Source organism: Ascaphus truei, chromosome 8 (genome assembly GCF_040206685.1).
Source record: "Ascaphus truei isolate aAscTru1 chromosome 8, aAscTru1.hap1, whole genome shotgun sequence".
Lineage (NCBI taxonomy): Eukaryota > Metazoa > Chordata > Amphibia > Anura > Ascaphidae > Ascaphus > Ascaphus truei.
Genome location: NC_134490.1, coordinates 86,177,192 through 86,193,714, shown reverse-complemented (window position 1 = coordinate 86,193,714; position 16,523 = coordinate 86,177,192). Strand labels below are relative to the sequence as shown.

Here is a 16,523-nt window from a genome sequence, read left to right as displayed (position 1 = left end):
ACCACTATACATTTAAATTGATCCTGCATATTCTAACGGCGGCTAGATGCGCTGTAGCAGCGGCGTGGAAAAAGACACCCCCGCCCTCCAGAGGAGAGGTTATTAGAAGGGTCAATGACGTCCAATTAATGGAGAAACTTACCTAATTTCTGAATCAAACCAGTAGGAAGTATGATAGGGTCTGGGATCCTTGGGATGCTGGATAGGGGCGCGCTCCCGGAGGGAGAGAGGATATGGGAGTGCTGAACGTACAATATGGTGTTTAGCAAATGTTGTATGATATGTAATGTGACTGTTGCTGTTTGTAAATAAATTTGATACAAAATGGTTGTTTCCCCCTACCCCCCCCCCCCTCCTTTTTTATTTTTTGTGTTAATATAAGTTTAAAAAAAAAAAAGAAATGGTAGGAACAGGCACATAACATAATTTACACTTGCAAGGTTGACATGTTAATTTCATCACCACACAATACAAAGTATCTAAGCTGGGGGGGAATTGCTAACACAGGAATAAATACAGACATAAGGTTTTTATGTAAAAGACAGGACTTAGAATGATACACAGCTAGCCCACATCCCCTGTACTTCCCCTGTACTTCCCCTGTACTTCCCCTGTACTTCCCCTGTACTTCCCCTGTACTTCCCCTGTACTTCCCCTGTACTTCCCCTGTACTTCCCCTGTACTTCCCCTGTACTTCCCCAGACATTACATACATTGGGCTGAAATATACATTACTTAGCCAGCCAAGTTATACGGTTTTTAGGGGTAACTAGCTGGGATTTCCCTTTATTAGGTCAGCCAGCTACCCCTCCCGTCACAGAGATAGGCCCCTTCGTGTTTGCGATGTGCAGCGCATGTTACATTTATCTCATGGCATACAGTAGATTTAGATTTTTACCTTTATTTTGAGACAGATAAAGGGCAACATTTTCCTCGCATTAGTACTCCACAATAAACCCTCTGTCGCTCTTTACATTGTAATGAATGGCCGGCCACATGACGTCCAGCCCGTAAGGTTTAATATCGCCTACTAAATATGGCCCTTTAAGACACACTCGCTTGAAAGGGGCCATAAGGTATTCTGATTATTAGAGACCGTGGAGAGTGTATGTAAATGATCAGAAGACACTCGGGACTCCAGGTAAACGTACAGTATATAGGCCGCTGTTCATTGTGCAGAACAGGAACACAGTGGAAAAGCCTATTCCAGTTACTGTCACTGAAGAAGGAGAGGACAAGTGAGGGCCGAGGGCCTGTATCCCAAACCAGGGTCTGGTGGCTGCTTAACCTCCTTGTGATAAATTCTATCTCCTGAGTCTGTAGACTGACACTGGAATATTCTAGCTACATCAACGTACATAGGGGCTCTGTCATTTGTTTTACCAAACATAACTTATATAATGTGAGGTTGAAAGCTATCCCAGCTTCACATTACATAGCCCGTATAACCCGCCTCACACTAATGAGACCCTAAAGGGTGAAACTGCTGTCTGTGAGTAGTGTTCCTGGCTCTGCACTTCTTAATCCAGGCTGTGCTGAAAAGCTGTGTAAGGCCGTGCTTATAATGGCGCGCACATGCAACGCCGGAACAAACATAGGCGCAGCAATGAAGGAGCGCACAGTGCGTGCGAACGCCGCGCCCAGCCGCGCAATTTTTAAACAGATTTGCCCAGTTGTTTTCCCTGAGCACCGGCCGCGTCCCGTGAGCGGTCGTTGCGCCTTGACCAAATGGCCGCTGGTGTTTTTTACTCCAAATAAAGGTGCTCGCGGTGAAACTTTTGCCCCACAATGTCCTTTTGTTTAATCTCGCGTGGTTTTCTTTTCACAGATAGGTCAAATCTATGAAGTGAGAATGATGATGGATTTCAATGGGAATAACAGGGGATATGCATTTGTAACCTTCACTAACAGACAGGATGCCAGGAATGCCATCAAACAGCTGAATAATTATGAAATTAGGTAAGAATATTAGCTTTTTCAGGAGTCCTGAATTGAACTTGAAACTTTAAAGCAGCAATCCCCTCCAGAAGTCAATGAGTTTAACCTATATAATGTCAGTATGTTGCACCCCGAGCATGGCTTAGGCCTCGGACATGCTTACCGCTGGCGTGCTGAGGCGTGCTGAGGCGCGCTGAGGCTCAGGGAAAGCGGGTGCCCGGCGCGCCGTCAGGGGGCAGGCTGGGGGCGGGCCAGTGGCGTCACGGAGTTGGTTCAAACCGCTCACGTGACCAGCCTGTCGCGCCGGCAAGCGGGGGAATTTTAAAATTGCGGCTGTAGGGGCTAAGTGCTGAGCGGGAGCGCGCCTCAGCCAGCAAGCGGTAAACATGGCCGAGGCCTTATACATCATGATTACTTCTGAAGTTACCATGGTAACCTTTAGACGCCATTGAGCTGGGACAAGAGCCCTATTTAAATTCCCTGACACTTTATATTGCAAATGTTTATCTCCTGAACAAAGCATTGAATGTTAAAAAAATGAAAACAGCTTTGTAAAGGACAATAAGAGAAATCTTAATGCAGGGGTGACCAGCTCCAGTCCTCAAAGGCCTCCGGCAGGTCATGTTTTCAGGATATTTCTGCTTCAGCACAGGTGGCTCAATGAGTCCCTGCTTCAGCACATGTGACTCAATCAAAGACTGAGCCTCTGATTGAGCCACCTGTGCTGAATCAGGAATATCCTGAAAACCTGACCTGTTGGTTGCCCTTGAAGACTGGAGTTAGCCCTCCCGTCTTAATGGAAGGCAAAAACACAAAACACTTGACTACTGCTTTAAGTTACATTTGTGTCCTTGTAAAACATGAGTATCTTGTATTGCAGGAACGGGCGGCTGTTAGGGGTGTGTGCCAGCGTAGATAACTGCCGGTTGTTTGTCGGTGGGATCCCAAAAACCAAGAAGAGAGAAGAAATTCTAGTAGAACTGAGGAAAGTCACAGAAGGTGTCCTTGATGTCATTGTCTACCCCAGCGCAGCAGATAAAGCCAAAAATCGGGGGTTTGCCTTTGTGGAATATGAAAGTCACAGAGCGGCAGCAATGGCGAGAAGGAAATTGCTACCAGGTCCGATTAAGTATGATGCTTATTTTATGCAGAGAAATTGATTTATTTTTTACTATAACAATTCAAGTTTTTCCCTGCATTTAGATTTTATTGTACATTTTAAATATTAAACTTGTTAATTCCATTAGGGTTTTGACCTGTGATTTATATACACATATATATATACACAGCTCAACCCCGTTATAGCGCGATCCACTATAACGCGGATCCACTTATAACGCAATTTGAGCGTGGACCCCGAATTTAAAAAAAAAAAATACTTTTTTTTTTGCACACACACTGCACACACTCACTGCACACTGCATACACTCACAGCACACTGCACACACCGTCTCACACAGTCAAATAAACACACACACACACAGAGACACACTGTCTCTTTAAGGGAGCTTGCTCTCACAAGACGGAAGCAGAAGCAGGAAGCAGAGACAGGGAGAAGAGCTGCCAGATGCCGGGTAAGTGCTGTGTGCTGTTGCCGCTGCCCCACCGGGTCTGAGAACACTGGGAGAGTTCTCAGCTTTCCCCCTCCAGCGGACACGGTACCACCACAAAAAAAAAAGGACCGCGCTATAACGGGGTTAAGCTGTATATATATAGCCACATCTTTTATTTTCTCAGTCACCTGTGTTTTCTGTCTATATTGAATTATGTGTTGTATAAGTATATCATTATCACTATTTCACTTTGTGTGATTCGCACTATCACTATTAAGTATTTAAGATCACAAATAAGTAGTTGAAGGAGTGCCCTACTGTATTTTGTTCTTAGTCATATACAGATATACCAGCTCCTTCCTAATGTCATTTTAAATTATTATATTCAAATACTGCATCAGAACAAACAATGTTATAGTTGTATTATCAGCCAGAACATGCAATGTAAAAGCCTATATGCAAATTAGGTTATTTTTAAAAGTATTTATACTGATAAAAGTTTCCTGATTGCTAAAAATTGGGGCAGATTTCTCAAAGAAGAAATCATATTGTTTTGAGATTTTTCATATATTTTATTTTCCATGCGTTGTATAGTAGAAAATAATTAATTTTGCTACTGGATATTGTTCGCAGGGCGCATCCAATTGTGGGGTCATCCAATTGCAGTGGACTGGGCAGAACCAGAGGTTGAAGTTGATGAAGATACAATGTCATCGGTCAAGATCCTATATGTGAGAAACCTTATGTTGACAACCACTGAAGAGACAATAGAAAAAGAATTCAATAACATCAAGCCGGGTAGGACATTTTATTTAATGGGGTGAGGCGTAGCTAGACATTGGGAGGTCCTCGGACAAAAAAAAATTCAGGGTCCCATTCATATCAATACTGACTGCAATTTTGTCTCCCTCCCCCCATCCTCTCACTCATCATCCCTGCTCCCCATACCTCCTTGTCATCATCCCTCATCATCATCATCATCTCTCCCCCTCTTCCTACTACTCATCATCTCTACCCCTTATCATCTCTCCCCCTCCTCATCATCTCTCCCCCCTCCTCATCTCTCCCCCCTCCTCATCGCTCCCCCTCATCATCATCTTTACCCCCTCCTCATCATCATTAGCTCTTCCCCTCCTCAGTTCTCTCACGTCCTCATCATCATCAGCTCTCTTCCCCTCCTTAGCTCTTTCCCCCTCTTCCTCATCATCAGCTCTCTCCCCATCATCTCTCCCCCCTCCTCATCATCAGCTCCCTCCCCCTCCTCAGCTCTCTCCCCCTCATCAGCTCTCCCCCTCACCATCATCATCAGCAGCTCTCTCCCCCTCATCATCATCGTCAGCTCTTTCCCCCTCATCATCATCAGCTCTCTCCCCCTCGTCATCATCATCATCAGATCTCCCCATCATCATCAGATCTCCCCATCATCATCAGATCTCCCCCTTCTTAGGGTGACCAGAATTTCAAATGCAAAAAAAACAGGATACATGCACACCTCCCTCCCCTTTTTTTTCTTTCCTCCCTCTCCTCCAGCCTCTCTCTCTGCCCCCCCATCCTCACTCTCCCTCCACCTAGCCTCGCTCTCTTCCTCCCCCATCAACACTCTCTCCCTCCCCCATCCTCGCTCTCTCCCCCCAGTCTTATTCTCTCCCCCCACCCTCTCTCTATCCCCAATCCTCTATCCTCCAGTTGTTCTGTCATCAGCTCTGCACTCCGTAGCGGCATCCTCCGCTCTCCTCCTACCCACCCAAGCCTGTCTATCTGAAGAGAGACAGATGGGCTGCTGACAGGGGGGAAGAACGGGCCCCCCAAGCGCCCGGGCTATAGCTACGCCTCTGAATGGGGTACAAAATACATATCCCCAGAAGGATCTAAAATAGCAGATCTACTTAAGAGAAGGAGGCATAGGTTCAAGCTGTTGTTATATTGGATACACAAACGTGTTGCTTCTGATTGGCCACAGTCTTTGTGATCTTGGATGCTCTGGGTAGCGCATGATTCATTTTAATTGACTAACATGCTAGTTCTTCATAGAGCATTTTCCACAAACTTGTACGACATCATATGTACTCCAGGCAACGAGGTCTCCAATGTTTGTATACAATTATAACCGCGAAGAACTATCATGTGGAGTTTTAAACTGAGTAGATCAGCCTGAAATGGACTTAAACATCTATAGGACCAATACATCTACTAGATCTCTGCACTGTGTATGAATCACCTTACCCCATGTGCCCTCCCAAAGCATACTTGAAGATGAGATGCATGTCTCAATGTGTGTATCTTGGCAAAATATTTTGATAAAAGAACTGGAGCTGGAACCCCCCTGTTTGAGTAGTATAAATGATTAAGGCATTTGTCTTAGTTATGCAAACTCATATTCCATCTAATTAGTTTAAGTTACTTATATACAGGCGGTCCTCGCTTATCCGACGGAAAGCGTCCCTCAAACCGCCATCGGATAACATACCGTCGGATTGCGGGTCCCATGTTAATCGCGGTGGTGACCGTCGGATAAGCGGGTCTGATGTCGGATAATGACGGCGGACTGCATTACGCAGCATCGGATCAGGCATCCGTCGGTAAGCGGGATGTCAGTAAGCGAGGACTCACTGTATACTCAGTGACTTTAAAATAAGATTTTCAGTGCTGGGAACTTATCCCAACGGTAAAATCACATATTCATAGGTTCTAAATATTTACAGTGTATAACATAAGAACAATGTGACAACGTGATTGGTGAAAAATCTGGCGCTAATTAAATACTAGTGATCACTTAAAATACAGTGACTATATAACACACATATAGTGATTCAGAATAATATAGTGCCTAAAAATAGTGCAATAGTGAAAAAAAGTATAATATAGGTTGTAACCCCCTGCTCAGACCCTCTGGAAGGGACTGTCTTCACTGGTCCCAGATGATCAATATGTATTTTCTCAACCCAGGGGGAGCATGTAGGGAAAGAACAACAAAGAAAAAAACACACTAAGTGCAAATAATTTTGTTCAAGGGTGATATATGATGCTTGGCCCCTGTGTGCTCCCTACTCACAGAAAGTTAGTAGGATAAGTGCAGTGGCGGGATATGTGAAGTCAGGTGGATATCACTGGACATATGCAGGAAGCAGCTAGAACTGGGATGTCAGTTGCAAACGTACATGGAAAGATAAAAACAGACCTCCATGGTGCAGATCAATGGTATAGGGATAAACTTTATATAGTATTAAAATGTGCACTCACAATGTTAAAAATCAATATATGCGTTATTCACTGTATAAGTGATAAGGAGTGTAAGGGTGGTTGCCGCAGCTCACCGCACCGCCGCCGTCTCGGATGGGCTTCTCCACAGTCTCCCCGTGGCTTCCTCTGCACTGTATCAGCGTGGGAATCTCCTCCAGCGATGTCTCTGACGCGATACGTCACTTCCGGTCGTGACGTATCGCGTCAGAGACATCGCTGGAGGAGATTCCCACGCTGATACAGTGCAGAGGAAGCCACGGGGAGACTGTGGAGAAGCCCATCCGAGACGGCGGCGGTGCGGTGAGCTGCGGCAACCACCCTTACACTCCTTATCACTTATACAGTGAATAACGCATATATTGATTTTTAACATTGTGAGTGCACATTTTAATACTATATAAAGTTTATCCCTATACCATTGATCTGCACCATGGAGGTCTGTTTTTATCTTTCCATGTACGTTTGCAACTGACATCCCAGTTCTAGCTGCTTCCTGCATATGTCCAGTGATATCCACCTGACTTCACATATCCCGCCACTGCACTTATCCTACTAACTTTCTGTGAGTAGGGAGCACACAGGGGCCAAGCATCATATATCACCCTTGAACAAAATTATTTGCACTTAGTGTGTTTTTTTTTTTTTTTTTTTCTTTGTTGTTCTTTCCCTACATGCTCCCCCTGGGTTGAGAAAATAACATAAGAACAATACATTACATCCTATCCTGGTCACACAACTGCAAGAACTTTTCCCCTTTCCCCAGACGTACATTTCTAGTAACAGTTACTGACATTTAGATCCACGTAATTCCCACTAGCTGTTTTTCTGTGTGACTTTGTTAAAGTTACAATATTTTGTTTCCCACCCTTCTAAATTGACATTGAACAAGACTAGACTTAAAGGAGCAATCCATGCAATATCCTACATGTATGTTTTTTTTTAAATTAAATCAGTTCTGTATATTAGATAATAATTAAACTTTTTTTTTTTTTTATTCAACACAATGTCATTTTTAATACATTTTAATATACTGAGCATAGCAGGATTTAGCTCACCGCCCCAGCAGTGCAAGATATTTGCAACACTTTCCTGTTGTGATAATTTGTTGCCAATATTCCCAGCAGTTTGAGCTGCAAACTGTAACAATAGATAATGTTACCGTAGTAATATAAGAATACATTGTAGATGCTGAGTTACACGGGCTGAAGGATTGATTGAAACTGAAAAGTAGCCATTTAGTGAACCCTGGGAAGCAGAATCTTTGCTGATCGATCACAGGAGAATGAATCGATCGGCAGCTTAGGTACAGTAATTCATTTTCAATAAAAGTAATCAAAGGCTGCATAAATTAAAACATTTTTTTAAGTGCTGCTTAGATTCCCTCTTTAAAGCCCTGTTTTCTTTTATTGCTAATTTTCAGAATGACAGTTTGAAAAATTATTACTTTTTTCATCAAAAAAGCCATTTTAGACCAATAACTATTTCTAGCTACACATTTGAAACCAATTTAAATTTCTTCAGAATGAGAAATACTGTCCAGGATTTTTCTTACTGTAGATACAAGAACTAAGGACTCTGAACTTTGAAATCTGCAGTTCTGCAAGTCTGTGCGTAATAAAGTACTGCTATTATGTGCTTGTTATTTTGAGTGACGTAGCTAGTAATAATCCACCCAAAGTCCATCCGATCCCTGTAATTATCTATATAATGTATTTACAGAGCTGATAAATGTAAAAGTTATTCATAGATGAAAGTGCACCTATGCTTCAGAGACAAAGGAAGTCCATTAATTGTTTGAATAATTTTTTTAATATATTTTTTTAAATCTTACTGCTACGTTATGCATCATGAAGACAGTAGGTAGAAGCGGAGCACAGCCAACACTGAAGAAAAAATGAAGTATCCAGGGCAAGTCCAAATAAAGATCAATTTATTGTGTAGCTCACAAAGGACAACAGATAAGAAAGCACCTACGCGTTTTGTGCGCAAGCACTTTATCAAGGTGATAAACCTTGATAAAGTGCTTGCGCACGAAATGCGTGTTGGCTGTGTTCCACTTCTAACTACTGTCTTCTGGATCCTCCACACCACGGATTGCATGCCCCGGATTTGCTGGACTTTCCTGTGAATGAGCTGACAAGTAATGGGCTATAGCCCTGCATCATATTACCCTGCTCTAGCACTTATCACTATATTGTATACCCTATAGAGAATATCATTGTATGCTATATACTGTGGTTGTCAGGCGGACACCTCTAGGCACCTTTGGTATACTTATACATGACAGTATCACTGTGGACAAGTATTACTGCGTTCCGGACACTTATGGACTTACACACAAAAATATTTTTGATAGAGTCTACATGTGATTCTGAGCACCATCTTCCTCCCAATCACACTATATTATACATCATACAAGCAGGGATGCTGAGGGGTGGCAGGGGGGAGGGGGCGGGACTGCTGTCCTGGGCCTGGATGTGGGGGGCCTGGCTGGCCAGCACTAGAATTTGGGCCCAGCTAGATGTCGGGCCCAACTGATCGGTGTGGCACCAGAGGCCCCCCTCTAAGGTGAAGTGTGTGTGTGGGAGGCGGGATTATTTATGAGGGAGAGTGGTGGAGGGAGAGGCGGGTGCATGGGAGAGAGGGGTGGGGGCATGAGGGAGATAGAGGTGGGGCGTGGAAGAGAGTGGTGGAGGGAGAGTGAGGTGGGAGAGAATGAGAGGGAGGGGAGAGATGGTATATGAGAGATAGAGAGGGAGTCCATGGGGGGGGAGGGGCAGTAGAAACTATAGTCCTGAGCCCCGGGAAAGCTGTCTGCGGCCCTGCACACATGCAGCACTCAGATGTATCATTACAGTGTTCTGCTGTACTTGCTCATTATTGTACAGCTAGAATTGTCAGCAATCATTTTCCCAAGCAAAATATTTTAAATAATTCAAAATCTATATTATTTGCAGGAGCAGTTGAGCGAGTAAAGAAAATCCGAGATTATGCCTTTGTACACTTCAACAATCGTTGTGATGCTATTGATTCAATGAATGCTTTAAATGGGAAGGTAGGATAAAAGCTTATTGAATATGCAATCTATCTTCACAAGTTGCCTCTGATCTAGGATAAACCAGGCTTGGAGAAGAACAGAATGAAAGGAAGATATCTGGGGCGCTCCCAGTCTAGTCAAACAATAAATAAACAGTACAATCAAGAACAAGCGTAATAAGGAATAGGACAGAACATAGGGGATAGAAAAATGAGATACGCGAATCAATGTTAATACAAGTTCACTCAGATGTTTTTAATTGTCCTCCGCTGTTTTAACTAAGTAGTCTTATTGGGAGGCTATTTAAACCTCCCCTTTCCTTACACGCTATCGAACCTGATGAAGCATGCAGAGATGTATGTATGTCTTTAGTTATATAGCGCTTCACAGTAGTAATGCACATGACAATCATATAAATAACAAATAACTGCAAATAACACAGCATGGGAATAAGTGCTTCAGACATAAATGTAACATTGTGAAAGAGGAGTTCCTGGTCCAAAGAGCTTGCAATCTAATTCTGCGAAACGCATTGCTCAAATAGCGTGCACCATTTTGAACCTCGGCGGCTTACGGAGTCTCCTGTTACCAGTCGCACTCCAGCCCTGCACACCGGACGCGGTGAACAGGGAAGCAAGCCACTGCTGCACGGGGATCAGAGTAGCCATTAACACCGACGGAGTCCATCTTAGATGTAAGTTCTTTGTTGTGCTTACATTTTATTAAATAAATATTGTTTTTAACCAAATCATCTGGCTATTTGTCGTCCACTTGGGGTACCCATCTCACCCTATTTCGGGGGTATATACACCATGAGGGACAGGAGAGCCTAGTAAGAGGACACCTGTTCCTGCAGAGACACCAACTGGAGCTTTGACCTACACATGGCCGTGTAAGTCACTATTATTATTATTATCATCCACAAACCCCCCAGCTGCACTGTTACAAGCATGGTGCACTATACTGTATATGTTCAGTTGCACCCACTTTTTTCCCTTCAGCTGTATGATGAACATCTGAGTGATCTTGTATTGACATTGATTCGCGTATCTCATTTTTCTATCCCCTATGTTCTGTGCTCCCCTGTCCTATTCCTCCTACATGGAGGAGAATAGGAACAAAGACATACAATACAAAGAAAGCCTAACTCAAGGTCTTGACCGAAGATTATGGGCCGTATTTACTAGCAGCCTTCTGCCGTAAGACAACTTCTAGAGCTGGAAGGTATCATACAGTCCATTGAAGTAATTAGTCTGTAAGATGTCGCACCAGAAGAAGTCTTATGGGAGAAGACTGCAATATATATATACCGTGGTCGACAAATCACCAAAAAATCTACTCGCCGAATAAACAAATCTACTCGCCACCTAGTACCACACGTGTGCTGCTTGGGCCAATAGGAGCTCGCCACGATGTTAAATCCACTCGCCCGGGGCGAGCAAATGTATAGGTTTGTCGAACACTGTATATATATATATATATATATATATATATATATATATATATATATATATATATATAGTTTAATATTTAAGTAACCTTTTACTGACTTTTGGAATATTTTATTGGTAGTGAGACATTTATCCCGATGAGGCATATTCATTATGCTAAGATAAATGATCATTTTAAAGGTCCCTGTTCTTGTTATTTTAATAATGCATGTACTATATCCTATTAATAAGCTTGTAAATGAACAGAATGACATCACTCCATGTAAATGAACAGAATGACATCACTGCATATAAATGAACAGAATGACATCACTGCATGTAAATGAACAGAATGACATCACTGCATATAAATGAACAGAATGACATCACTGCATATAAATGAACAGAATGACATCACTGCATGTAAATGATTTTTTTTTTAACTCCAATTGGAGACATCTGCTTATAAATTCAAATGATGTGGACCAGGAATGGCCAACTCCAGTCCTCAAGTGCCACCAACAGGTCAGGTTTTAAGGATATCCCTGCTTCAGCACAGGTGTCTCAATCAGTCAAAGCCTGTGCCACTGATTGAGCCACCTGTGCTGAAGCAGGGATATCCTTGAAACCTGACCTGTTGGTGGCCCTTGAGGACTGGAGTTGGCCGCCCCTGTTTTAGACCAATTTTGTAATAGTGCACACAGGTGGCTTAGGCCCAGGAGGGGGGAGGGGGGGGGAGATCAATCTTTATTCTATTGTTTTACTAGAAATATGGAAAGAAAGTAATATGTCGGCAAATGAGGTTACTTAAAGCAGCTGTACCCCCTGGGCTCCCCCTATATCTTTTAACTGGACGGAAAGCAGAGCTTCCTTGGCGCTCCCTGGTTCCCAAGACACTTACCGGTAAAAGTACAATAGTACCGGTACTTCCTGGTATTAAAACTCTCCTGCCACGTGGGCCAATAGGAAGCCGCAACGGATGACGTAGCCACTTCTTGGCCCGTGTGATGTGGGGTATTTAAAACTCTATTTTGCCCCCTGGGACGCTTTACTTTTACCGGTAAGTATCTCGGGAACCAAATGGGCTCCTGCGGCTGAAAATGGCGTGTTCAGTTCCAGAGACCCCCTGGTAAACATTAAGGTGGGTTAAAAAAAAGTTGGTAGCGTGGGGACAGCTGCTTTATCTGTAACACAACGCTGGTGTTGATTGCTAAAGCTTTGCATATGTATTTATATGTCTGTGAAAATGATGCAACAGACATGTATACCAATAAAAATACATCAGCGATATTTCCTATTAGAAAGGCCATATTTCCCAACACAAAGGAACAGCACTGATTGAAAGCAAAGTGGTTATCATGTCATAAGTTAAAAAGGCACAACAGTCCATCATAAGTGAAATGATAAGCGGGACAGGTAATTCCAGCTGCCTTGCTGAATGGGGACTTGCAAATTACATAGTGAATTCAATCACCATCATTTCCTTTCCTGAAAAGCGTGCTCTTTCCATTCTGACAGTCAGTATACTGCATTCATGTTTTTAGAATGTGTTCTAGTATATAAATAAAGCCATAATTCCTACAGTCTGAACAACTACAACTGCTCAGAAGCTCCGAAGCTTGCAGAAATTAGAAGAGGCACAGTGCTCAATGTAAGAAGAGTAGACTAAGGGCTATATTTACTCAGCGTTACTAAGCTGGAAGACACCATAGGGTTCATCCTTTCAGTGGCAGGCGATAGCATACAATAGATACAAATTTGTTTGCCGTCTGTCTTGTCCAATCTCTCTTACATAATCAATACAATGTGCATGTTTTGCATAACCTTTCATTTTTTCAGATAATAGATGGTTCGCCTATAGAAGTTACCTTGGCTAAGCCAGTGGACAAAGATAGTTATGTGAGGTACACCAGAGGCACAGGAGGAAGAGGAGGCACCATACAAGGAGAATATGCATACACCATAGGACATGTTTATGACCCAGCTACTGCCTATCTTGGAGCACCTGTCTTCTATGCACCTCCTACCTATGCTGCTGCAATTCCAAACATTACTTTCCCTTCCGCTAAAGGATACGTCAGCAATCGTGGCCTTGTCCGACCTCCATCCATTAGAGGTAACTTACCGACCGCGCATAAATTACGTCAAACTGCATTATATTTAGTGAATGCTTGTGCCCTTTATTACATTTTAAAAAAGACCATGAAATTATCATTTGGAAACTTAATTAGGAATTTGAATTACCTGTTTAATATATTACATTATAAAATTATAACCGGTCACTGCTGTAAAAGATATGCAACGCTTACAAACCTGACGTTTGCATCATGTGTGCCCACTTACACTTTCTCTGCAAACACTTTTGAGAGTGTGAAAATCTACATCTACTTTTAGTACATCTTCTTTTGTTCTAGTATTGAAGCAGGGGGTCTCCGGAGCTGAGCTGCGTTAATTTCGGCTCCGGGGAAACCCTGCTAACAGAGATACATACATCCACAGCCGTACCAGTACCTCTGTGCAGTTTAAATGTCCATCTCATGCGGGCCAATAGGAAGCAGCAAGGGATGATGTCACGGCTTCCTATTGGCCCGCCTGACGCAAGACATTTAAAGACGCCATTTCGTTAGGCGCACAAGTTCCCTGGCCTCAGAGATACCGGCACCCCAATGAGGCCAGTATCTCCGAGATGCAGGGGGTCCCCGGTTCCTGAAATGAATGCAGATCAGCTCCGGAGAACCCCTCCTTCAAACCTAGAACAACAATAACCAAAATATGTAGTGCAAGTATAACGAGGTATTATTCTGAATAAACAGTGACAGGCATAGAGAAATGTAAATACCAATTATGGTGACCTGTTACCAATATTAACAACTGCTAACACGTGTTTTGTAAAATACCACCTACAGTACATCTAAGTATATTTCCTATATATGTACACATACTTTATGTACTGAGTCAGTAAAGTATGGAAATGATTAAATAGCTTCAGCTAAGTGGCAGTTATAATGCAAAATCTCCCCACAGTTTTTGTGTAAGGTAATATCAACCCAGGCAGTAAACCGATAATGATACTGCCAATATTCATGTGTTTAAATTGAAGATCAATATATTTAGCAAAGCAGTTTGTAAGAGTATACACAGCAAGCATAATATCCGAGCTACACCAGTGAGGTTGTGCTGTGCCTTTTACCAACATAAGGTACCAAGCAGTCACTTTAATTCTTTATAATACCTCTATTGATACAGAGAACTATACCATTCTAAAAAGATAATAAATGTGAACATACTCAATGCCATGTAATTCTTATGTATGTAATCAGCCTCATAGGTTACAAATCAGGTTAAAAAAAACATGGCTAAATGAATCCACTATAATTTGTGCATGAATTTAATGGGCAAGGTAAACCCGGCATACGATGAACGGGGATGAGACAATGGAAGAGCATTTGTTTATTAAGTTTTATTCTTTGTCTTGCACTTTCAACAGGCAGCAAGAGTCTGTTCTGTGACGGTTACCGTATATCCTTGATAAACATGCTTAGGTTATTCAGTAAACTGTGATGTGCTTATCCAGCACTATGGCACCAAAAGGCACATTGAAGTCATTGGGAGTTTCCGTGGGATAGTGCCCTGATCAGCACTATTATAGTTACATTTAACAAAAATGTCAAATCATCAGTCATATCTTCCCTTCTGTCTTACATTATTTCTCTTCTTCACTAGCTTAGTCCCTATTATCTACAGTATTTCAATCTTTTATTTATTAGTTGAAAAGAAACCCCCCCCCCCTCACAAAAATATGACTCTGTTAACCCTTTCGTGTCAGAGAGGCCAGTACCGCATTGCTGTTTTTCTCTCCCTAATTTACGTTTTGTACCTGGTTTGTAGCCACAACCAGATTCACAATACAAGGTCAGTAACCTTCACACTGATGAAACCCATAAGGTCAAAGAGCTGTTTGCTGGCAATATACAGACAGGACAGTACAGCAGTACTCACTGGGATAATGCAATATACAGACAGTACAGTACAGCAGTACTCACTGGGACAATGCAATATACAGACAGTACAGTACAACAGTACTCACTGGGGCAATGCAATATACAGACAGTACAGTACAACAGTACTCACTGGGGAAATGCAATATACAGACAGTACAGTAGTACTCACTGGGACAATGCAATATACAGACAGTACAACAATACTCACTGCGACAATGCAATATACAGACAGTACAACAATACTCACTGGGACAATGCAATATACAGACAGTACAGTACAGCAGTACTCACTGGGACAATGCAATATACAGACAGTACCGTACAGCAGTACTCACTGGGACAATGCAATATACAGACAGTACAGTACAGCAGTACTCACTGGGACAATGCAATATACAGACAGTACAGTACAGCAGTACTCACTGGGACAATGCAATATACAGACAGTACAGTACAGCAGTACTCACTGGGACAATGCAATATACAGACAGTACAGTACAGCAGTACTCACTGGGACAATGCAATATACAGACAGTACAGTACAGCAGTACTCACTGGGACAATGCAATATACAGACAGTACAGTACAGCAGTACTCACTGGGACAATGCAATATACAGACAGTACAGTACAGCAGTACTCACTGGGACAATGCAATATACAGACAGTACAGTACAGCAATACTCACTGGGATAATGCAATATACAGACAGTACAGTAGTACTCACTGGGACAATGCAATATACAGACAGTACAGTACAGCAGTACTCACTGGGACAATGCAATATACAGACAGTACAGTACAGCAGTACTCACTGGGACAATGCAATATACAGACAGTACAGTACAGCAGTACTCACTGGGACAATGCAATATACAGACAGTACAGTACAGCAGTACTCACTGGGACAATGCAATATACTGCACCGACACACTTTATTCGAGCAAATACCCAGTATGTACCTGGCAGATACCTGGAATGCGCCGCTCCTCACCTCTGACAAGCCCCGTTGCGTTTGCCTTCCCAGCCTGGGTTCATGCCTGGCTGACGGGCGGCTGATCTGTTAAATGATAATGATTAGGATTTAATAGGCTGCAATGCTTCGCGTGTCTACCAGATGGCATAAATTCATGAATTGTAATGCAGTATATATATATATAGTGCAGTATTGCAGCCAGCGGGAATAAAATGCTTCAATCACTGCCTGGAAAATACCTCAATGCACTCGGGCAGAAAACAGTCACAAACCTCAATACGCCCGGGTATACCCGAATTCGTGGGACTAGCCGAGCTCCAATAAAGTGTGTCGCCAGTGTACAGACAGT

General features: G+C 42.7%; 1 protein-coding gene across 2 annotated transcripts in view; it reads left to right on the top strand.

Moving 5' to 3' along the window:
* Positions 1-16,523, top strand: part of A1CF (APOBEC1 complementation factor) — a 115,926-nt gene that overhangs the window by 58,571 nt on the left and 40,832 nt on the right. For both annotated transcript variants that reach the window (XM_075612924.1, XM_075612923.1), the window contains exons 4-8: positions 1,829-1,959; positions 2,819-3,057; positions 4,125-4,289; positions 9,689-9,786; positions 13,038-13,314. In XM_075612924.1, coding sequence (XP_075469039.1) covers positions 1,829-1,959; positions 2,819-3,057; positions 4,125-4,289; positions 9,689-9,786; positions 13,038-13,314 — 910 coding nt within the window. The remainder of the gene's footprint in view (positions 1-1,828; positions 1,960-2,818; positions 3,058-4,124; positions 4,290-9,688; positions 9,787-13,037; positions 13,315-16,523) is intronic.